The sequence below is a fragment of the Balaenoptera ricei genome, chromosome 6 (genome assembly GCF_028023285.1).
Source record: "Balaenoptera ricei isolate mBalRic1 chromosome 6, mBalRic1.hap2, whole genome shotgun sequence".
NCBI lineage: Eukaryota > Metazoa > Chordata > Mammalia > Artiodactyla > Balaenopteridae > Balaenoptera > Balaenoptera ricei.
Genome location: NC_082644.1, coordinates 18,874,770 through 18,899,255, shown reverse-complemented (window position 1 = coordinate 18,899,255; position 24,486 = coordinate 18,874,770). Strand labels below are relative to the sequence as shown.

At 38.8% G+C, this 24,486-nt stretch overlaps 1 protein-coding gene across 4 annotated transcripts in view; it reads right to left on the bottom strand.

Annotated features, from left to right (window-relative positions):
* Positions 1 to 24,486, bottom strand: part of SPIN1 (spindlin 1) — a 62,274-nt gene that overhangs the window by 13,995 nt on the left and 23,793 nt on the right. For all 4 annotated transcript variants that reach the window (XM_059926983.1, XM_059926985.1, XM_059926981.1 and 1 more), the window contains one exon: positions 9,981 to 10,029. In XM_059926983.1, the coding sequence (XP_059782966.1) occupies positions 9,981 to 10,029 (49 nt within the window). The remainder of the gene's footprint in view (positions 1 to 9,980; positions 10,030 to 24,486) is intronic.

Here is a 24,486-nt window from a genome sequence, read left to right as displayed (position 1 = left end):
TGTTGCTGCTGCGCGGGTTTTCTCTTCTTGTGGTGAGCGGGAGCTGCTCTTCGTTGCGGTGCGCGGGCTTCTCACTGTGGTGGCTTCTCTTGCTGTGGAGCACGGGCTCTAGGCGCACGGGCTGCAGTAGTTGTGGCACGCAGGCTCAGTAGTTGTGGCTCAGGGACCCTAGAGCGCAGGCTCAGTAGCTGTGGCGCACAGGCTTAGCTGCTCCGCGGCATGTGGGATCTTCCCGGACCAGGGCTCGAACCCGTGTCCCCTGCATTGTCAGGCGGGTTCTTAACCACTGCCCCACCAGGGAAGCCCTTAATCATTAACTTTTGCTGTGATAAGTAATATGCTTGGTCTATTCTAACATTTTGCTTTGTGTTTCTGTTTGCAAAGCTTTGTCTCATTTCCTCACCCCTTTCTTCCTTTATCTGTACAGCTAGGATGAACAAGGTTTCTTTGCACCAAATAAAGCTTCTAATGGAAGCTGTAGGAATCTATAGATCTTATTTCTAGACTTACAGCAATTACTTCTAACTTCCTAAATATCCTATTTAAATTCCCTGACAGTCCAGTGGTTAGGACTCCATGCTTTCACTGCCGAGGGCGCAGGTTCGATGCCTGGTCGCGGGGAGCCTCCCGCAAGCTGCATGGCTCGGCCAAAAAAAAAAAAAAAAAAAAAAAAATCCTGTTTAAGCTTATAATTTTCTATTAAAATCTACAATTAATCAAAACCTATACTTTTCCTTCCCTGGTCCAAGCAAGACTAAAAATAACAAAAAAATTCTTAGTAAAAGAAGGAAAGAATTTTAAAAACAAACACCTTAGCACCTAGTAACCCCTTCCTGGCCACTTTCACCACACTGCTGAAATTTAGTCTTTTGTTCCAAACTGTTATTTATCTTGCTACTATCTTAAAAATAATTTTAAAAAAACATTTCCTTATTTAGAAGTAAACAAGAGGATTTTTGCTGCTTTCTGCAACATTTATTTTTTTCTCACGTACTGAGTTGGCCAGACAGTTCGTTTGGGTTTTCCCGTAAACCTGAACTTTTTGGCCAACCCAATATATTTGGTCTTTCTGGACATGTCCTCTGGTAAGTCAGATAGTGTTAACAAATGCAAACTCCAAATTCTTGCAAGCCTCAAAATATTATTTTGTTCTCATCCTTGACTTGCCTAGGTACACAAGGCAGGCTCAAATTCCCTTTCCCCTCAGTACCTTTATTGCAAAAAGGTGTTTTCATTGTCTTCTACCTTCCAGAGTTAAGAGATACCAGATGCCAATCTGATCCTTGCTCCTTTGAGGGTAACCCATCTTCCTCTTCAAATTGCTTTTAGAATTTTGTTACTGGATTCTGAAATGTTACCAGGACTTGTGACATAAGTTTCTAATTATCCCTCACTAGCACTTGGTCAATCTCTTGAATTAGGTAAAACAGGCTTGAATTTCAGTCTATCTATTGAATACCTTACATAATATTTTTAATTTCTATGAACTGATTATTTCTTTATCTTGAATGATTTTTCTTTTTAATGAACACAACTTCTGATATCTGAGGATAATTTTCACTTTTCCTGATTCCTTATGAGCTTCTGGGTTTAGCCTTGTCTTTGTTGAGTCTGTTGCTGTCTGAGTGGCAGCTTTCTTAACACTTGCAGATTCCTGGTTAGCTGCCCTGTTCCATGTATGACTTTCTTTGGTGCTGTAAGTGTTCCTCAGGTGCCTGATGATTCTCAGTGTTCATATTTCAGATGCAAGGAAAGATTAAGTGGTATCTGTAGCTGAGATGTATTTCTTCAGGCCAAGTCAGGGTCCCTGGTGTCTGAGTATTAAGTACAGGTTCTGATAAAGCAGCCAGGACCCAGGGAATTGTGGAGCAGCCGAGACTGAGTAGCAACTTCAAGTCAGGGGAGGTAAGGTGAGCATCTACTGCTTAATGCAGCTGGTTTCTCACCCATAATGATTCAGACGACTGCAGCCAGCCTTTGCTCTCCCTGACCTGAACAGATTCTAGGGGTCTAGTTTGAACATTTAACTTTTTCAACTTTTTGGAGGTCTTCCTTTGCAGCTGAAAGTGGTTGGGAGTTCCTTGGCTTAGCTTAGTTTTTATATAAATCTATTCCCATCTGATGTATATCTTGCAGAGATTTCTCAGTGTTCTGGTCTGCTGGTAGGATGATCTTTCTACACCAATAACAAAAACTGCAAATTTAATGCAAATTACAATGAAGTACTATTTTCTAACTGCTTACAGAATAAATACAACCCTCCTAGTGAACAATCTGGCAATCCACTGTCCCAGTAATTCCATGTCTAGGAATTTATCAAAAGAAAACAGTGGACAAGCACAAAGCTACAGCTACAGTGATGTTCTGAGCAGTGTTCATACCAGGGAAAACTGGAAATAAAAAAATGTTCAATAGGTCTCACTGATTCAATAAGTAATAGTGTATCTGTATGATGAAATAACTACATAGCTATTAAAATCACAGAAAAAACACGACATTTTATTCCTTGGCTTGTAGACTCATCACTCCAATCTCTGTCTTCACATAGCCTTTTCCCCTATAAGTCTGTGTCCAAATTTTCTTCTTATAAAGACACCAGTCATTGAATTGGGGGACCTCCGTAATCCAGTAATGACCTCATCCTAACTTGACCACATCTGCAAAGACCCTATATCCAAATAAGATTACAGTCAGTTTCCAGGTGGACATGATTTTTGGAGGACATTATTCAACTCAGTACATACATCCCTCAGAGTCGCTGCAAGGAATAAATGAAATAATGTTTCCAAAGCACTTAGTACTGTGCATGGCAGGGCACACAGTAGGACACACAATTATCCATACAGATAAGCAGAAAAAAACTTTTAAAACATACATTAAATGTTATAAGTAATAATCCTAGTTATTACTTTAAAATGTATATCTCAGAAATAACTAATTTTCTTGTCAACTGCATTAGTATGAACTTTCATCAAATCTTTAACCGTGGTCATTTTTAAGTCTTTTGTCATTTACAGACAGTTCTGGGTGTACTCTGATGATTTTGCAAATATGTTCCTATAAAAGGGTTTCATCTTCAAGAAATTCATAGAAAAGACTCTGACAAGTACAGGTTTCTGGTAACTGACTGTACTGCTGAACTGAATGAATAAGCATTTTCAGAACTCTAATGAAAAACTGATGAACTCATAAAAGTGCTAACAAAAGATCAAGATGAAAAAAAAAAATTAATTACATGGGACTGAGTGAACTGATGAGGATGAGTATAATTTTTGTGACTTTCTGTCTGAATTAAAAAAAAACAAAATCCCACAAGGACTCAGAGGCAAAGAATATGCAAATCAATTTTCACTGCAAGGTAAAGGAGCTGTTACAGTGGAGGATTACTGGACTGAATGTCAATATTATGACATAGTATGAGTGTGTTTCATGTTTGGTAATTGCAATCATTGTTGCTTTTGTTGTGGTCATCCATGTACAATGCTTGGTGTCAGTCTATTTATCTCTTGTAAAAATAAAATACAGTGTGTGTGTGTGAAAAAAAAATACATTAAATTATTAACAGGTGTAATCTCTGGATGATGGCATTAAAAATAAGTTGTCTTCCTCTGAATTTACCTGTGTTTTCAAATTTTTCTATGACTTAAGTATTTTACTTTCATAGGCAGATAAAACACAATTTTTAATTACTCTTAAATTAATGCAATGGATGTCCTAATTCTGCAAGAAACTATATATAAAAACAGATTTATACATATTAGTGTTATCAATTCCAAATTTTATTTGTTGCCTTTTTTTTACATCATTTCACTAGTTCTAAAAGAAGAATTAAAGGACATCTAATATAGATACCATTTCTGCCCAATTTATTTAATAAACAACTTAATTTGATCGAAAGGAGGAGGTAAAAAAGAATGAATGGATGGGACTTCCCTGGCGGTCCAGTGGTTGGGACTCTGTGCTTCCACTGCAGGGGGAACGCGTTTGATCACTGGTGGGGGAACTAGGATCTCACATGCCGCGTGGCGCGGCCAAAAGAAAAAAGAATGGATGCTTCAATGAATACTAAAGACAAAAACAGTAATTAGAATAATATACTACTTTTTAAAATCATTAGTCAAGCTTTCCAGTTACTGCACCTTGAATGCCTAAACTGCTCAAATACTCTTGCAGCGGAAGTTTACAAAGAAGAATGTTTAAGAATATTTTTAAACATATGTTAAAATATTAAATATTATTTAATATTAAAAGTGTAGAAATATATGTTTTTGATAAACTGATTTAAGCTCTTCCAACTATAGCATCTACTAGAAGACAAGGTTTAGAACTTCCCTAAATAACAAGAAATATACTAAGAGTATCCAATACTGGGCAAAATGTTGATAATTATTGAAGCTGGATGATAGGAATTAGGGATTTATTATATACTACTTTATTTTTGTGTGTATTTGAAATTTTCCATACTAGAAAAGTTAAAAATTATATATTAAACAAACTCTAACATCTTACTTTAATTTCTAATTGCTAATTCAGATTCAAAAATCAGTAAGAAAAACTTTAAGGGGGGACACTTCCCTGGTGATGCAGTGGTTAAGAATCCACCTGCGAATGCAGGTGACATGGGTTCGAGCCCTGGTCCACAAAGATCCCACATGCTGCGGAGCAACTAAGCCCGTGCAATGCAACTACTGAGCCTGTGCTCTAGAGCCCGCGAGCCACAACTACTGAAGCCCGCGCACCCAGAGCCCATGCTCTGCAACAAGAGAGGCCACTGCAATGAGAAGCCCGCACACCACAACAAAGAGTAGTCCCCGCTCGCCTCAACTTAGAGAGAGCCCACGCGCAGCAACGAAGACCCAACGCAGCCAAAAATAAATAAATAATTATATATGTATTAAAAAAACTTTAATAAAAATTAAAGCTTACTTACATGAGTTGAAATAGTATATATAAAAGCAAACAATAAGAACATGTCGGATTACCGGAAGAAGATATAAAAAGAACACAAACACACTTGTGTCATCTCTAGACAGTTCAATCTAAGAACAGTACAGGGAATTCCCTGGTGGTCCAGTGGTTAGGACTCCTCGCTTCCACTGCTGAGGGCCCGGGGTTCAATCCCTGGTTGGAGAATTAAGATCCCGCAAGCCACACAGCATGGCCAAAAAAAAAATTTTTTTAAATAAATAAATAAATAAGAGCAGTACAAATAAGGATGTGAGATTAATGATTTAAAGCAACGGCCTTTTAAAATTTAAAATAACAGCTCCTTGAATATGGTGATTTTGTTTTATGTTCTCCCTGGATACATTATTTTTAACAGTCCTTAGTCTCTGGTATTTTCCTTGGAAAAAAAGTCTAAAATGTTCTTAACTATCATTTACTAGGTACTCAATAAATAAACAGCAATACTGTAAACAAATACCAAGACACTTCATTCAACTGAGGACATATGGAATTACACAGCCAAGGGCAAATAAAAAGCTGCATCGAGTCAAGATCCAAAACAATTCAAGGATAAAAGCAGAGAAACAAGAATTAAACATCTATAATCACTTTCCTTGTTTCTTATCTCCAGAAGCTATAAATGGCTCTTCTTGTAGTTTCAATGGGAGAAAATGGTGACCAAGTACACAGCATCCAATCATCCTTCATTGCTGTAATTCTGTGTACTCATTTCCAAACAACTTGACTTAGTTATCTAATGTGCTTTAAGATATCAGCTCTGATAATGGTCTAGACCAGTGCTTCTCAAACTTTGGCATGCATCGAATCACCTAGAGAGCTTTTGAAAAGAGATACCCAAGCCCTGCCCCAGAGACTCTGGGCTCCATTCCGCAGGTCTGGAGAGGGACCAAAGACTTTCTAACAAGCTTCCAAGTGCTACTGCTGCTGGCACCATACCTTTGGTAGTTAGAGCTGATCCAGAACAAATACTAATTTCTATCCACCCATGTGCCCAAAAAAGATAAACTGAGAGTGCAGAAAACATTTCTGTACTTTGCTCAATACTTTAAATAAGCTCTCAAAGTACCATTCTAATTATCTGGTAATCAAGAAAAGAATTCCTGAGAACAAACTAGTGGTCACCAATAGGGGAAGGGAAGGGGGAGGGGAAAAATAAGGATAGGAGATTAGGAGGTACAAACCACTATGCATAAAATAAATAGACTACAAGGATATATTGTACAGCACAGGGAATATAGCCAATATTTTATAATAACTATAAATGGAGTATAATCATTAAAAATTGTGAATCACTATGTTGTACACCTAAAGCTTACATAATATAAATCAACTATACCCCAATTAAAAAAAAAATCTGTTTTAAGACCTTTCATCTTTTATCTAGACTCCCTTATTGACTTAAGTTGACTACTGTTTCTCATCAGTAAATATCTTACTTTTATAGTCAATATTTAAAGGCACCATACTTCTTCAAGTTAATTTTTCAACTATTACAATTCTACTATGAACCAGTAAATGACTGCCACACACCATGTACTTTGGTGTATGAATTAATAACTGACCTCTTTCCTTATTCTATTTTGTATTGTGAGATAAAAGCAGTTTCCTTACTCTGTGTTCCAGCAGATTTCAAAAGAAACTATTAAGGCAAAATAATTATCTTTCTGCAAAATGCATACCAGCAAGTCGAGAGAGAAAAAACTGCTTCTCTAGTACTTGTTGCTTGATAAAAGTTCTACAGCTGATACGGTCATTCCCAGCTTAAACTGGCAATATATAAAAACAAGATGGAGAAAGTCAAGTTTTCCATCCAAATCACTATGGGTTTTTCATTATTTTGTCTACACACTGTACACCCTGAGGACATCAGAGATGTCCATGGCAAACATCCAAATGCCTCAAGGGTTTTCCAAAGCACTAGTCACTTTCACTGGTGTTAGTAACAGTTACTGGCAAATTGATTAAAAAGTATTACATATTTGACCAATTTAAGATTGTCAATACCATGGATCATTTAGATGCTTGCTCCAACTGTTATCTAGTCTGTGTGTTTAGGACAGAAATAATATATTTTTCAGATATGCGACAACAAAACACACAGTTCAGGAACTAGAATGTGGTAGTTAATATAGGCTTTAGAATCAGACTGTCCTATTTCTGAATCCTAGCTCAGTCACTCCGTATATGTATGACCTCAGACAAGTTCCTTAATCTCTCTGTGCACAGAAGGATTCATGGTCCCTACCTGACAGGGATGCCATAAACACTAAGCGAGACTACACCAGGGACACGAGGAGGAGGAGCACAGGGACAGTGTTGGTTGGTGACTAGTATTGGTATCTTACAAAATGAAAGGAAAACATTCCCTGCAAATCCTCAACTTAGCATGTAACAGCTCCTGATCCATTTTCTAAATGTACATTAGTAGGAAATACACCAAAGCCCAGTCACACCTTCCAGCAGTACCCTGAAATGTAAATCTATCCACTATTCCAATTAGGAAGAAAAGAGTCAGATTTACATTTGAAAACTAAAATAAAGAATCACTGTAGGGCTTCCCTGGTGGCGCAGTGGTTGAGAATCTGCCTGCCAATGCAGGGGACACGGGTTCGAGCCCTGGTCTGGGAGGATCCCACGTGCCGCGGAGCAACTAGGCCCGTGAGCCACAACTACTGAGCCTGCGCGTCTGGAGCCTGCGCTCCGCAGCGGGAGAAGCCACGATGGTGAGAGGCCCGCGCACCGCGATGAAGAGTGGCCCCCGCTTGCCGCAACTGGAGAAAGCCCTCGCACAGAAGCGAAGACCCAACACAGCCAAAAATAAAAAAAAATTAAAAAAAAAAAGAATTACTGTAGCTAAATTCACCTTACATGTCCCCCAACTACACTTCCCTTCAAGATGTAACTTCAGTGCAGATTTCCTGGGAAGCCAGGAAAGGCTTGTCCACCAGCCTGTCCCCCAAACACACCAAGGACCCTAGCCCGCAAGAAGTACAAGAAGTACAAAAGTTTGTTTCTATTTACTTTAAAAAATGAGAACAAGACTCAGCTACACAACGTTTCTGGGTGCAGAGGCACTGCTCCAAGCACTTCAGAACCGATTACCCGAATCCCCTAGCACCCACGGGGACAGGAGGTGCCGTTCTCAGGACGGTGGCTCTGCCAGCATTTGTCTCCTGGGCGTTCCTGTGACTCTCTCTCAAGCAAGCAGAGGCATCTGCGCGTGGAGTTATTATTGCTCAGTCCCCCTGTACCAACACGGGAAGCGAGAGGAGGCATGACCACGGGTCAGTGGCTGCACATGAGGAGTCCCGAGTGCCTTACTTTCTGGAGAGCCACAATGGGGGCAGGCAAGGAGAGTGAGGCTCCACGTCTGCTTTCCTGTATTTGTTTGCTATAAACACTTCATCTAGAAAGCATTCTATGATAAAAAGCTGAAAACCTCATTGTTCTAGTCCAACACCATGACTTTACATGAGTTAAGCAGAGCACCAGGCACATGAGGGAACTTGGTAAGGCCCACAGCTGAGCCAGTGGGGCTTTCCACTCCAAGGCCAGCCTCTCCACCAGCCATTACTCCCACTCACCCCTCCAAGGACAACTATTAACACCTTTCATTTGGGAAATGTGGAGACTTTTGTTTCAGTTTTTTTCCATCCCACCCATCTTGAAATTTGCACTGAGATTAGAAAAAATAGGAAAATCATAACTTTTCTTCTCATTTCAACTTCTCCCTTTTAATATGTTCAAAACGTCTACTCTTTAAGTGAGACAAGCACATCTCATATTAAAGCACTAGATCAAGTTCCCTGCATCATGCAACATACAGGGTGAGAAACCCTTTTAGCTGTACACATACGAACTTCAAAAATTGAACAGGTAGGTATTCAAGCCTTGTGTTTCAGGGGAAAAAAGATGAACAGTTCTGGTTTTGCAAAGTTAATGTGTAATTTACTTTCATTTCCCACTGTATTTAAGTTTTTTTTCATTACCTTCTATTTGTGCCAAGAGGTGGTTTACCATTTATGGTAATGATATGATAATGAGTGGAGATATATTACATAAATTATCAGATTACTGAATATGGCAGAAGATGTGAAGGTGATGGGCAAATAAATGAAATTTGAGAAACGCTTTATCAAACCTCAGGACTTGCCTTATCTTCATATTTTTACTTTCCAAGTCATTTCTTAAACTGAATATCACAAATATTTACATTACATATACAAGTATTCATTTAAATAGAGGCATGTTTAATCACCAACGATTACTGAAAGGCACCTTTATTCATCCAGACCTTCCACGAAAGCCCAGAGGACTCACACTCTTTGACCACTACAGTACGGTGACCAAGAGGAGCAAACATTTCAATATAAGTAATTCGAAAATAACTGCTATAGGAAGAGTCTTAGGAGGTGCCAGGGTCAAGGAGAGTCTTCCATATTTAACAATCCATGATTAAGACTCATACAATCATAACTGATTTGTTGGAGAGGGTTCCATGGTGCAGTAGCCGTCACTACTGCACAGTAGTGGATACTGTGGATACTTGTAAAATCTATTAAATAAAATACAGTACCAGTGGATATTGTTATTTAAGATAGTATCTCAATTTTCCTTCTGGACTAACTACATGACACACAAAAGAAGATTTCAGGGAGGAAAAAAGTTGCTTCTATTCTCTAGTACCTATAGAATTTAGGATTTATAACACATTTGTCACTTAAAATTATCTTTCAACATACATATGCTCTCTCTAAATTACAAGCTCCTCATTCATTTGAAACTCCTCTAAAGGAGTGAGCGTGCCTGGCAGAGTGCTCGCCAGGCCCTCAAGGCGCAGGGATCAGGTAGCGCACCACCACTCGGCGTGCAGCAAGGCTGTGTGTGACGCTGGCTGCTCTGAGGCAAGACCTGCTCATACAGGGACAGGGCCTCACACAGATGACCTCACCTCTCATGTAACCAAAGACCACAATTTGCTATCTAAAAAGGCAAGTTTCAGGATTGCTTACTTGTGGGATGTCCGTTTCTTCATCATGCTTGCAGATACACCAGCATGGCCTAAAAGAGAAGTGAGTATGAGTCAACGAAAACTGGATAAAAAATAGTTCAAACTCAGGAAAAAGTTAACTTATGAAAAACTGCTATATAAAGTATGAAATTAAAATAAACCACAAGGGAATTCCCTGGTGGCCTATGGTTAGGACTCCGCGTTTTCACTGCCAAGGGTCCAGGTTCGATACCTGTTTGGGGAACTAGGATCCCACAAACCACGAGGCGTGGCCAAAAAAACCCACAAACAGCCAACGTGTAACAAAACCATTTGTTTACTTATCTTTTAAATAGGAGCTATAAGGGATTCTGGGATGATAAAATGACAGGGACAGCAGTTTATCTCCCTAAATCGGCCATAAAACACAAAACCAAAATCACATGGACAAAAACTACAACAAAAAATGACAATCCTAGTCATAAAGTACTAAAAGGTACAGAACTTGTCTTCCTGCCACAAACAACTACAAAATGGGACAAGAGATATGACACACCTGGATCCAAACATCAGGACAACAGGCAGCAGAGGACTATGGAACCAGGGAGCAGAAAACCCACGCAGGGGCCCCCACACCAACCAAGTGCATCCCGACAACGACTTGTGGATGATGGTTCATGAAGGGGAGACCAAGAACACTGTGGTTCTGCTACACTGAGAGTCAGATGGGAGCTGCGGATCTGAGTGCTGGCAAGGAGAGAGATCTCAGAGGGCGCTCCAAACATCTGGAAGGGGAGGGGTGGTCTTAAGTCTGGCTAGATATTAACCTGCAAAGGCATGAGAGTTGTTCAAAGTCCATCTAGCCACCTCTTTGAACACACAGGGCAGTCAGTAAAAACCATAAAAAGATAATCCCTTAACCAGAAGGATGAAGTAGCCCTAAGAATAAAAGCTGCTATAGACCCATCCTAGCACCTGCTTGCCAAAACAAACTCCAATATTCATTAAAGGACATCAATAAAACCCAGTGCTCCACAACACACTTCAAATGTCCAACACCCCAACTAAAATTATTAGACCTGTGGAAAAGCGGCAGACTGTAACCCCATAACCAAGCGGGTTACTACCAAAACGATGTAATTAGCAGGCAAAGATGTTAAAAGAACTATTAACAACTATGCTCAAATAGCTAAAGGAAGACATAAACACTTAAAATAGAAAAATGGGGGTGGGGTGGGGAAAAGAGAATAAATAAATGAAACTCGTGAAAAATACATGATCCAAAATGAAAGAAAAAAAAAAATCACTGGATATGATTAATAGCAGATTAGATCCCACAGATAAAAAGACCAGTGAATGTGAGACATTACAGTACAACATATCTAAAATGGAACACAAAGGAAAAAACTGGGGGAAACAAACAGCCTCAGTGACTTGTAGGACAATATCAACTAGCCCAACATAAATGAAATGCACTCCATGAAAGAGAGGACCGAGGGGTGAAGGAAGAAAAAGTCTGACAAAAATAATGGCAGAAAGTTTTCCAGATGTGTAAGTACATAACCATGGAGCCAAAGTAAGATAAAGACAAAGGAAAAAACCACACCAAGGCACATCCTAATCAAATTTCTGAAAACCAATGACAAATAAAATATTTTAAGCAGACAAAGAATAAACACACCTTAAATTTAGGGAAACAGAAAATACTGGCTCCAGATTTGTTGTCAGAAACAATGTAAGCAGAAAACAGTGGAATAAATCTTTAAGGTGCTGCTAAGATAAACAAAATAACCTACTACAGGTAGCAAAAATCTTTCCAACCCCAACAATACTGATAATTTCATTAAACATAATCTAAGTGAATCAATTAAGAGACCATATAAAGAAGGAAGAGACGATTATTAACATCAGACAAAGTAACTTCAGGACAAAGTTATCAGGGATCAAAAAGGACATTCCAAAATGATGAAAGGATCAATCAAGAAGCCATACCAGGGAGTTCCCTGGTGGTCCAGTGGTTAGGACTCCAAGATCTCACTGCCGAGGGTCTGGGTTCAATCCCTGGTAGGGGAATGAAGACTCCACAAGCTGTGAGGGTGCGGCCAAAAAAACAAAACAAAACAAAACAAAAAAAGGGAAGCCATAACAATCTTAAATGTATATGAACCTAATTATAGAATACTGAAATATATGGACTTCCCTGGTGATGCAATGGTTAAGAATCCACCTGCCAATGCAGAGGTCACAGGTTCGATCCCTGGTCCGGGAAGATCCCACATGCCACGGAGCAACTAAGCTCATGTGCCACAAGTACTGAGCCTGTACTCTTGAGCCCACGTGCTGCAACTACTGAAGCCTGTGCACCTAGAGCCCGTGCTCCACAAGAGAAGCCACCATGAGAAGCCCGTGTACCACAACAAAGAGTATCCCCCACTCTCTGCAACTAGAGAAAGCCTGCGCACAGCAACGAAGACCTAACGTAGCCAAAAATAAATAAATAAATGAATAAAGGATACTGAAATATATAAAGCAAAAACTGACAGAAGTGACAAGGAAAAGTGACATAATTATATTTAAAAATATGAACACTTCTCAGTAATTAATATAACAAGTGGCTAGGAATATCAGAAAGGATATAAAAGACCTGAACATCACAAACAGCCAACTAGGCTTAGCTGACATTTACAGAACGCCAATCCAGTACTGCCAAAATAAAGATCTTTTCTAAGTTCACATGGGACATTAACCCAGATACACCATATGCTACTCAGAATACAAACCCTCAATACACTTAAAATAACGTGAAATCATACAAAGTATGTCCTCTAACTATATCAGAATCAAGTCAGAAATAAATAACAAGGTATTTGGAAACACCCCAGTATTTGCAAATTAAACAACAATCTTCTAAAACTTCATGGTTCAAACACAAAATCACAATGAAAATTCAAATATTTTGAATAAAAATATGAAAATGAAAACAACCTATCAGTATCTGTGGAATGATGCAAAAGCATGCTTACTATATTGATCAAAATTCACGCTAAGTAACAAGATCCAACTGGGTGGAGGAAGAAGGCTTCTGGGTTTTCTGCAAAGTTCTCTCTCCTTGGCCTTACATTAAGACATGCAATTTTTAGACATAAATTTCTGTACTTACATAACATTTACAATTCTAAGACGTTAAATGAAAAAGGAGATATATGGTCAATTGGTCTGTGTAAGATTGTCCATTCTACTTCATAGATAAAAACAGCGAGACATTACCCCGATTGCTTAGACAGCCATTTTCCCCCACTTTCGCCTAGCGTGCTTATATACACTGCATGAAGTGGGCAGCTCATAGATGAAGATAAGATACAGACTGAACAGAGAGCAAATCTATCCAGAGCATCCCTGGAACATCCCTAGGCTTACAGTAGATGAGTATAACGATATAAAAAATGCAAAAGTAGACGTGAAAATACAGGATCCGATCAAGATCTACTGGAATTGTACCTGGTGTCAGGATCCCTTCCCTTCCCTTCCACACTAACTATACAAGGAAAGGGCAGCTGACGTTAGCATTTGGTACGCCCCCGGCCTAACGCCCATGCCACTCCCTGAATCCTAGACACTTAACAGGCCCCAGACATCGCCACACTCCCCACAAAGCTGACTTTCCATTTAGATGAGTACCATGACAAAAACAATCTTCTGATCACGCAAGAAAAGGTAAGTTGTTCGTAATTAATCCTTAATTCTTAAGTATGAATGGACAATGATCAATAGTCAAACGAAACAAAAAAACAAACAAAAAACCCAGTGGTATGAGAAAGATAAAAATAAGCATCACTGTTTGTAGTTCCAAGACCTACGAAGATTAAATAAAAGAACTGGTATCCTCAGGAAAACTGAAGATACTATAGTCATAAAATGGGAACAAGTGGCTATAAAAAGGGACAACAAGAGCTCTTGAAAATTAAAATAAATGAAGAGAGAGAACTTTCCATTTCCAGTCTGGCATGTTAGGAGCTTGGAAGTTATCACTCTGTCCTAACAAGGGCTGAACAAGCCGAAAAATCAACAACTCTTCTTAGATTGGTGAGAGAAGTGAGGTTACAAGGAATCACTGTCCCCAAAACTGGAGACACAGACAAGCAGATACAGAGAATCACAATTCATGGTAGCAGAATCCTCTGCAGGAACCAGTACCTGGGTAGGAAAACCTGAAAGGCAATTGACCAACTGCTAGAGGCCTGGTGTGGACAAGTCTGAAAAATAAAAACTCCAGGGGACCTAGTCATGGGAAGGAAGGGGCTCCACATTTTTGTAAGTTTTACCTCCAGAAGCACCATCAGGTTCTCACAGTGAAGAGCAGAGAAAAACCCCCGTTTGCTTTCAGCAGAGGGAAAGGGAGAAGTACCCCTTTTGAAATACACCCAAGTATTCTGTTCTTACCAAGGCCTGCCCTTGAGAGAAACTATTTTATTGGAGCCTTACTGTATCAGGGCCTAAGTGACCAGAGGGAAGGGAAATACCCAACTCCAACTCTCTAGCTGTCCCCTGGTGTGACAGGAGTTTCAAGGCTCAGCCCCCTAGCCACCCTGTAGGACACAAGAGGGGAGGAAACTGAGAAGCACAAGTGAAGGTCACAGCCCGGTGAGGCAGACTCCCTGAAGACTAAAACCTCATCACAGAACTACATAGTGTATCTCTCCCTCCCACACCACACCACCATATCACTTAAGGCTCATTTACCAGAGCTCCTTTTACCCAGAATATCATGTCTGGCTTTCATCAAAAACTGTGAGGCACAGTTTGAAAAGACAGAGCAAATACCAGAATCAGACTCAGATATGGCAGTGATGCTGGAATTATCCAACTGAGAACTTAAAATAACTATGAATAACATGCCAAGGGCTCTGTGTGGCTGAACCACACTGACTCTTCTTTGTCAGCTCCATCTTAGGCCCACAGTCCCACCCCCTCCCCTTTCTGCGTGACTGAGCTTTAGCTTACTCACAAGAAATGCACCCAAAGCAGGTTAAGTTTCCTATCAACTTTTACCCTTGCCTTCACCTGATATGAAAACTGGGAGAATATCTTTTGCTGATGCAGATGGTTAGTGGACATGAGACCCCTGAGGCGGGGAGGAAAAACCCCAGTCCCATCTGTGTGGGTGTGCTTCTCCCTTAGTAATCAGATTCCATTTTTAGCTTTGGCTCCTTTAAATCCCCCTATACTCCTTTTGGTGGTATGGAGTGCAGCTGCAAACAGCTATGGATGGTTGTCCAGCTGATCCTGCCTGTGTATAAGTCACCCCACAATAAACTTCATAATTGCACTTTATGACTGCTTCACTTTTTAGTCTCAAAGACTAAAAAAATTAAAGAACCCTATAAATGGACAGATATTCTATGTTCATGGATAGGAAGAACCAACACTGTCAAGATGTCAGCTCTTCCCAACTTGATCTGTAGATTAAATGTAATCCCAATCAAAATCCTAGCAAGTTATTTTGTGGGTATCAACAAACCGACTCTAAAGTTTATATGGAGAGGCAAAAGACACAAATAGCCAACAGGTTATCGAAGTAGAAAAACAAAATTGGAGGACTGACATTACCCGACTTCAAGACCTGCTATATAACTACACTAATCATATCAGTGTGGTATTGGTGAAAGAACAAAGAGATCAATGGAACAGAATAAACAGCCCACAAATAGTCACCCATAAATACAGTTAACTGTTCTTTGACAAATGAGCAAAGGCAATACAATGGAGAAAAGACAGTGTTTTCAACAAATGGTGCTGGAACAACTGGACATCCACATGTAGAAAAATGAATTTAGACACAGATCTTATACCCACCACAAAAATGAACTCAAAACAGATCATAGGCCTAAATGTAAAACAAAAAACTATCAACTATAAAACTCCTAAAAGGCAACACAGGAGAAAATCTAGATAACCTCGGTTATGCTGAGAACCTTTTAGATACAATGCCAAAGGCACAATCCATGAAAGAAATAATTGATAAGTTGGACTTAATTAAACTTTAAATCTTTTGCTCTGTGAAAGACACTGTCAAGACGATAAGAAAATATTTGGGAAAGACATATCTGATAAAGTACTGTTATCCATAACATAAAGAGAACTTTTAAAATTCAGCAACAAGAAAACAAACTGATTCAACAACTTTTAAAAAATGAACCAAAAACCTTTACACTTCACCAAAGATACAGAGATGGCAAATAAATGTATGAAAAGATGGTCTATATTACATGTCATCAGGGAAATACAAACTCAAAACAATGAGATACCACTAACACACCTATCAGAATGGTGAAAATCCAAAATATGTATTGACAACACCAAATGCTGGAGAGGATGTGGAGCAACTGGAATTCCCATTCGTTGCTGGTGGGAATCCAAATCTGGAAGTTTCTCACAAAACTCTTACCATATGATCCAGCAATTATCCTCCCTGGCACTTATCCAAAGGAGGTGAAAACTTACATCCACATAAAAGCCTGCACATGGATGTTCATAGGAGCTTTATTCATAATTGCCAAAACTTGGAAGCAAGCAACAAGATGTCCTTCAGTAAGTGAACGGATAAATAATCGGTACTATATTCAGACAACAGAATATTATTCAGTACTGAAAAAAAAAGCTATCAAGCCATGAAAAGACATGAAGAAATTTTATGACTCCAACTATATGATATTCTGGGAAAGGCAAAACTATGGAGACAATAAAAGGTCAGTGGTTGCCAAGGGTTAAGGGGGAGGTAGGGATGAATAGTTGGAACACAGGATTTTTAGGGCAGTGAACCCATTCTGTATGATACTATAATGGTGGATTTGTGTCATTATGCATTTGTCAAGACCCACAGAACATACAACAGCAAGAGTGAACACCAAGGCAAACTACAGGCTTAGGATGATGCTGATGTGTCAGTGTAGTACCTTCACTGTAACACACGTATAATTGAGTGTGGGATGCTGCTACTGGGGAACACTGGGGAGAGGTGGGGGGTACATGAGAAATCACTGTACCCTCTCTGCTCAATTTTGCTATAACTTAAAACTGCTCTACAAAAATAGTCTATTTTTTTTAATTCTTTAAAAAAAATAAAGAGGTACTAGACTTATTCTTTGACCATCAACACTGGGCTAGACAACAAGAGGTAAGTGATGCCTTCAAAACTGAGGTAAAATTATTTTGAATACAGAACTCGTAACCAGATAAATTACCAACTGGCATTTACAGTCATGCATGGGCTCAAAATTTAAACCTTAAACAAATCTCTCAAAATTATTGGAGGATACTCCAGAAATTGAGAGGAAAGCACTGTAAACACAGAGGATCTGAGAAACCATGTTAGAAGTTCAGCGCAGCTTCTGAGAAGTAGGCTAAGAGACCCATACAGATGGGAGCAAGAGACAAGGGACTCAAGGAAGATTTTCTCCAAGAAGTTGACTCCACACAATAGAGAGTATAAGATAAATTACTCATACCACAGACAAAAATTAATATCTCTGACATTAAAAGAGCTTCTGCAAGTAGAGAAGAAAAAAATGGGTGAGATAAGAACAGAAAAAGGCCAAAGAGGCATTTACAAGTAACACAAGACATGCAGCCTCACACATACAAGTACACTGAGATATCATTCCCACCCATCAGATGGACAAAAATCTACATTGCTGACAACATACAACGCTGGTGAGACTCTGTGAGAAACACTTACATATTACTTGCTGGTAGGAATGCAAAACGGTACAGAGCCCATTGAGGGGAATCTGGTGACATCTCACAGAATTACATACACATTTAAGATCTGATTCAGTTCTACCTCTAGAAATCTATCCTAATGGCACTGGCAAGACAAATGGACAAGACTCTTCATTGCAGTTATTATTTCTAATAGCAGAAGAGTAGAAACAACCTAAATGTCCAAATAACTGACTACTGAACAAACTAATTTGGTACATCCACGCAATGGAATACTGTTCAGTTGTAAAGAGTCATGAGCAATTTCTCTATATACTGCTAAGAAGAGGTCACCTACACATACTGTTAAGTGGAAAAAGCAAATAACAGAAGAGTAGGTAGGTGTGTATATATTCACTGGGCACCGATGTCAGTTAGTTGTCAATGGTGGGTTATATCACCCATCTGAGGATCACAGATTTTCCAGTGGAAAACAGAACAAGACCCTTTATTAGGTAGCTACATCTATTTGTTGACTGAAATGAGAAAAAAAGCCTAATTTACAAAATAAACTGTTCAATGACTCACCAAACCATTACTTAAACTGTACTAAACCATGACAGGCAAGTAAAACTATATACACTCAAACTGTTGTAACAAGCTCATTCAGACACATGTTCCAAAATAACCAACTTTTGACTTAACTTTGCATGGACTCAAATGTTCCAAGGATAAAGACCAATGTCTGTTCCAGCAACTCATTTGGATTAAAAACACCAATCCCCCTACACACCACACTCATTGCCTCCAATCCTATTAACTCACTCATTCCTCCCCTGTGAGCACCTTTCTCTCTTGTGAAATTTCCCTGGGAGGCTGTCAAGGTGACAGTCTCCCTGTTGATCAGCAATTTTAATTAGCCTGGCTTTACATGACCAGCAGTGGTCTCTGGGGGTGCCACTTCAACAAATGGAAAAAGAGTATGACTTTATAACTTTAAGGGAGAAATCAGGAAATCTGAGAGGTGTTAAATACTCTCATCATACAAGCAGGAAATCTGAAAATCCATCTCTGAAGAAAACATTCACAAGAGAAAACATTCACAAATAGAGACGAAAAGCAAAGAGAAACTAAGACATTCATAAGAGGCAGAGCTAATTCAAGAAAGGCTTTTTAAAAATGCAACTTATAGGGGCTTCCCTGGTAGCACAGTGGTTAAGAATCCACCTGCCAATGCAGGGGACACAGGTTCGAGCCCCGGTCCGGGAAGATCCCACATGTCGTGGAGCAACTAAGCCCATGTGCCAAAACTACTGAGCCTGCGCTCTAGAGCCTGTGAGCCACAATTACTGAGCCCGCATGCCACAACTAGTGAAGCCCACGCACCTAGAGCCTGTGCTCCACAACAAGAGAAGCCACCGCAATGACAAGCCTACACAACGCAACGAAGAGTAGCCCCTGCTCGCCACAACTAGAGAAAGCCCGCATGCAGCAACGAAGACCCAATGCAGCCAAAAATAAATAAATAAAAATAAATAAATTACAAAAAATAAAAAAAAATAAGTTTCTAGAGAAGAGGGAAAATAACCACTGGACACATACAAAGGTTCAGAAATGAAAATGGCATACAACTTCCCCAAATAGCAACACTGGATCTCAAAGACAATGAATGGAGAAATGCCTGGAAAATTCTGAAAGAAAAAGTTATTTCCAACCTAGAATCTTCTCCCTGCCAAATATAAAGCATGAGAGTAGAATAACAACAATGTTGATACAAGGTCCAAAAAAACTTCCATCTTCTATGTGCATTTTTAAAAATTCTTATTAGAGACAATTTCAGGAAATCTGAGAAGTGGAAAGTAAAGAATATGAATGAATCACTATACATTCCACTTGCAGCTTTAACAATCAACTCATTCACTGCCTACTCTTGAAACTTTTGAAGACATACATGCTTTACCTAGGCAAGAGTACACACTAAGAGACAAAATGCATGGGAACCAGGAGGAAAGGAGAATCTAACGTACAAAAGAGGAAAAAGAAATTCCAAGGATGACAATGTTGCATCAGGTCGAGAGAATAATCAACAGATTAGAAAAGGACAGAAGGCGCTAGGAAAAAATCCTCTAAGAAAAACACGGACAGATGGATTATCTATCACATTTGGCATGCAGGAAATTATACTGAGAGGAGTTTTCTAAAGCTGTTGGAGGGTTTAAGAGACTTCAACTTGCAAAGAAACTTAAACAAATAGAAAAAAACTAAAGCAATCACTAAACTCCAGGAAAAACATAATGTGCAAAAAAATAATCATACTGCATTACTTGACTCAAAAGTTCAGTACTTATGCAGTAATCATGATAGAAACAATAAGTACCATTTTAGCCAAAACTTAGAAGGCTAATAAAGAAGTAGTAAAACTGTCCCTGTTTGCAGATGACATGATGCTATACATAGAAAGTCCTAAAAGATGCTACCAGGAAACTACTAGAGCTCATCAATGAATCTGACAGTTGCTGGATACAAAATTAATATACAGAAATCATTTGCATTTGTATACACTGAAAACAAAATATCAGAAAGAGAAATTAAGGAAACAATCCCATTAACCACTGCATCAAAAAGAATGTATCTAGAAATAAACCTACCTAAGGAGGCAACAGACCTGCACTCCAAAGACCGTAAGACACTGATGAAAGAAATTGAAGACGAAAGATATACTGTGTTCTTGGAATGGAAGAATCAATATCGTTAAAATGACCATACTACCCAAGGCAATCTACAGATTCAATGCAATTCCTATCAAATTACCAATGGCATTTTTCACATAACTGCAACAAAAAATTTTATTTGTATGGAAACACAAAAGACTGCCAATAGCCAAAACAGTCTTGAGAAAGAAGAGCTGGAGGAATCATGCGCCCTGACTTCAGATTATACTACAAAGCTACAGTAATCAAAACAGTATGGTACTGGCACAAAAACAGACATAGAGATCAATGGAACACGATAAAAAGCCCAGAAATAAACCCGCACACTGATGGTCAATTAATCTACGACAAAGGAGGCAAGAATATACAATGGAAAAAAGACAGTCTCTTCAATAAGTAGTGCTGAGAAAACTGGACAGCTAAATGTAAAACAATGCAATTAGAATATTCTCTAACACCATATACAAAAATAAACTCAACTGGATTAAAGACCTAAATGTAAGACTGGATACTATAAAACTCCTAGAGGAAAAGAACACTCTTTGACATAAATCACAGCAATATTTTTTTGGATCTGTCTCTTACGGTAATGGAAATAAAAGCAAAAATAAACAAATGGGACCTAATTAAACTTAAAAGCTTTTGCATAGCAAAGGAAACCATAAACAAAATGAAAAAAGACAATCTACAGATTGGGAGAAAATATCTGCAAATGATGCTACTGACAAGGGATTAATTTTCAAAATATACAAATAGTTCATACAGCTTAATATCAAAAAAACCACCCAATCAAAAAATGGGCAGAAGACCTCAACAGACATTTCTCCAAAGACGGCATACAGATGGGCAACAGGCACATTAAAAGAGGCTCAACATGCATTAATTAGAGAAATGCAAATCAAAAGTACAATGAGGTATCACCTCACACCAGTCAGAATGGCTATCATCAAAAAGTCTACAAATAATAAATGCTGGAGAGGGTGTGGAGAAAAAGGAACCCTCCCTACACTGTTGGTGGGAACGTAAACTGGTACAGCCACTATGGAGAACAGTATAGAGGTTCCTTAAAAAACTAAAAACAGAGCTACCATGATACTGCAACCCGTGCACCCCAATGTTTGTAGCAGCACTAATTATAATAGCCAAGACCTGGAAGTAACCTAAATGCCCGTCAACAGATGAATGGGTAAAGAAGATGTGGTACGTATATACAATGGAATATTACTCATCCATAAAAAAATAAATGAAATAACGCCATCTGCAGCTACATGGATGGACCTAGAGATTATCATACTAACTGAAGCAAAGACAAATATCATATGCTATCACTTATATGTGGAATCTAAAAAAATGACACAAATGAACTTACTTACAAAACAAAAATAGACTCACAGACATAGAAGACAAACTTACGGTTACCAAAGGAGACATAATGGGGGAGGGGGATAAATTAGGAGTTTGGGCTTAACATATACACACTATTATATATAAAATAGGTAAACAACAAGAACCTATTGTATAGCAGATGGAATGATACTCAGTATCTTTTTTAAAAAAATATCTTATTTATTTATCTATCTGTCTATCTGTCTGTCTGTCTACACCAGGTCTTAGTTGCGGCAGTCGGGATCTTCGTTGCAGCATGCGGGATCTTTAGCTGTGTCAGGCGGGATCTTTTAGTTGTGTCATGCAAACTCTTAGTTGCAGCATGTGGGATCTAGTTCCCTGACCAGGGATCGAACCCAGGCCTCCTGCATTGGGTGAGTGGAGTCTTAGCCACTGGACCACCAGGGAAGTCCCAATATAATCAATATCTTGTTAATAACCTATAATGGAAAAGAAATCTGAAAAAGAATACATACATATGTACATGTATATACACACAACTGAATCTCTTTGTTGTATACCTGAAACTAACCCAACATTGTAAATTAACTTTACTTCAATAAAAAAATTAAATATTGACTTCATTATTTAAAAAAAAAAAAGGTTAATGGGAGAAAAAGATGTTATGTGAAAAAGCCATCATCCTCAACAGGTTTCAATACATATCTAAATTTGTCAGATCAAGAGAAATTTGTATACTCATTTACAAATTTTGAAGGTAAACATCAAAATAAATGGAGTGCCTACTTTTTGATATAAGTCTTCGGCAACTACTTGACATTTCACCCATGAATTTTTATTGATTTGATAAAAATAAAAGCAAGGTTTTAAAAATATTTGAACATAGCAAAAATAGTTGTTAATCTGAGTATTAGGCACATGGATATCTATTACTACCATTCCCTGTACGTATCAGTATAATGTCATAAAAGGAGGAAATTTGCAACCTTTGGTAAACTAGTAAAAATGAAGGCTAACTCTAAAGGAAAAAAAAAATATGAAAAAAGTTTTACTGTATAAAAGGACTTGCTGCCCAACGTCATTAGGTATATATAAACTACCACTTTAGTAACCAATTAAATTCCAACATATTTATATAAATAAACCTAAGTTATTTTAAAAATAGAAATCTCTGGAACTTCCCTGGTGGCGCAGTGGTTAAGAATCCGCCTGCCAATGCAGGGGACATGGGTTCGAGCCCTGGTCCAGGAAGATCCCACATGCCGCAGAGCAACTAAGCCCATGTGCCACAACTACTGAGCCTGTGCTCTACAGGAGCCCGTGAGCCACAGCTACTGAGCCCACGTGCCACAACTACTGAAGCCTGCGCACCTAGAGCTCATGCTCCTCAACAAGAGAAGCCACCACAATGAGAAGCCTGCACCCCACAACGAAGAGTAGCCCCCGCTCGCCGCAACTAGAGAGAGCCCGTGTGCAGCAACAAAGACCCAACGCAGCAAAAATTAATTAATTAACTAATTAAAAAAAATAGAAATCCCTAATATGTTGAACTAGGTACATAAAGAGAATGTAAAAAATTCAATTTTCAAATTTTTATTCATCACTCACACCCTAATGTCAAACACTGTCGGGTATTAGGAGTTGCCCACTGTGGTGGTTTTAAAACATGACCACAATTCTCTGACACTTCTCCCATGGAGCAGAGTACGTGCCCACTCCCTTGAACCTGGGCAGACCTCTGAGGCTGCTTCAATGAACAAAATGCAACAGAAGTGAACCTGTATGACTTCCAAGGCTCCAAGAGAAGAGACCATGCCACTGTGCCTGTTTCTCTTGGGATACTTGCTCTGGGAGCCTTCATGTAGTAAGTCCAGCTACACAATGGCCCACAGAGGAAGAGAAACATCCTAGGAGCCTTATCCACTGAAGGCCCCCACTTTAGCCTTTCAGAGGGCACCAGACTAAGGGCATAGCTGAGGCACCATACCAACTCTGGAATGCCTATTTGGGCTTCTTGCTGCATGAGAAAAAGAAACCCCCTTTGTGTGTGAATTTTCTTTATTTGTAAATGGGCACATTTGTTACTGATACAGGGATTTAAAAGTAACAAAGCCTTTGTCTATGTTAACAGGAAAAATGATTAAGACTAGTTTATAAGTAATACTGATCAAGGCATTAGTAATCTCTCTAAAATAGAGTATAATACACAACAGTGAAAAACAATAAATGACCCCAGGATTTCGTATGTTAAAATATTCAACAATAGGCTGATTAGAATTTACAGAGTACCTACTTTGTCTTTAGCACTATGCCATATGCTCTAAAAAATATCAAAGAGTAAGAAAATGTAAGACAAAGTACTGGCTAGGATTAGACAATCTCTCCCTTAACAGTAACATCTCTTGGTTTAGCTCCTTCAATTACTTACACCATACTACACATCACTTTAATCAATTCTCTCTCCTAAGAATTTGACTAAATTAGTGAAGAAAATAGGAGTGCTGAATTTAGAATGGTGTGCATAAAAAGAACTTGAGGGTACGAATTACTATTTCAAATGACAGAAACATGGGGCGTTCACTGATCAACAAAAATTTGACAGCAATTTTTGCAACTAATGAGACAGAATAAACATTTCGTTATAAACAGTACGATCAACAAAAAAAAATGCTTTTTGCACAGCAGCTATAATGTGCCAGGCACCTACCTAAGCACCTGACACACATAAACACATTTATTCTTCATAATAACCCCAACAGATACATACCATAA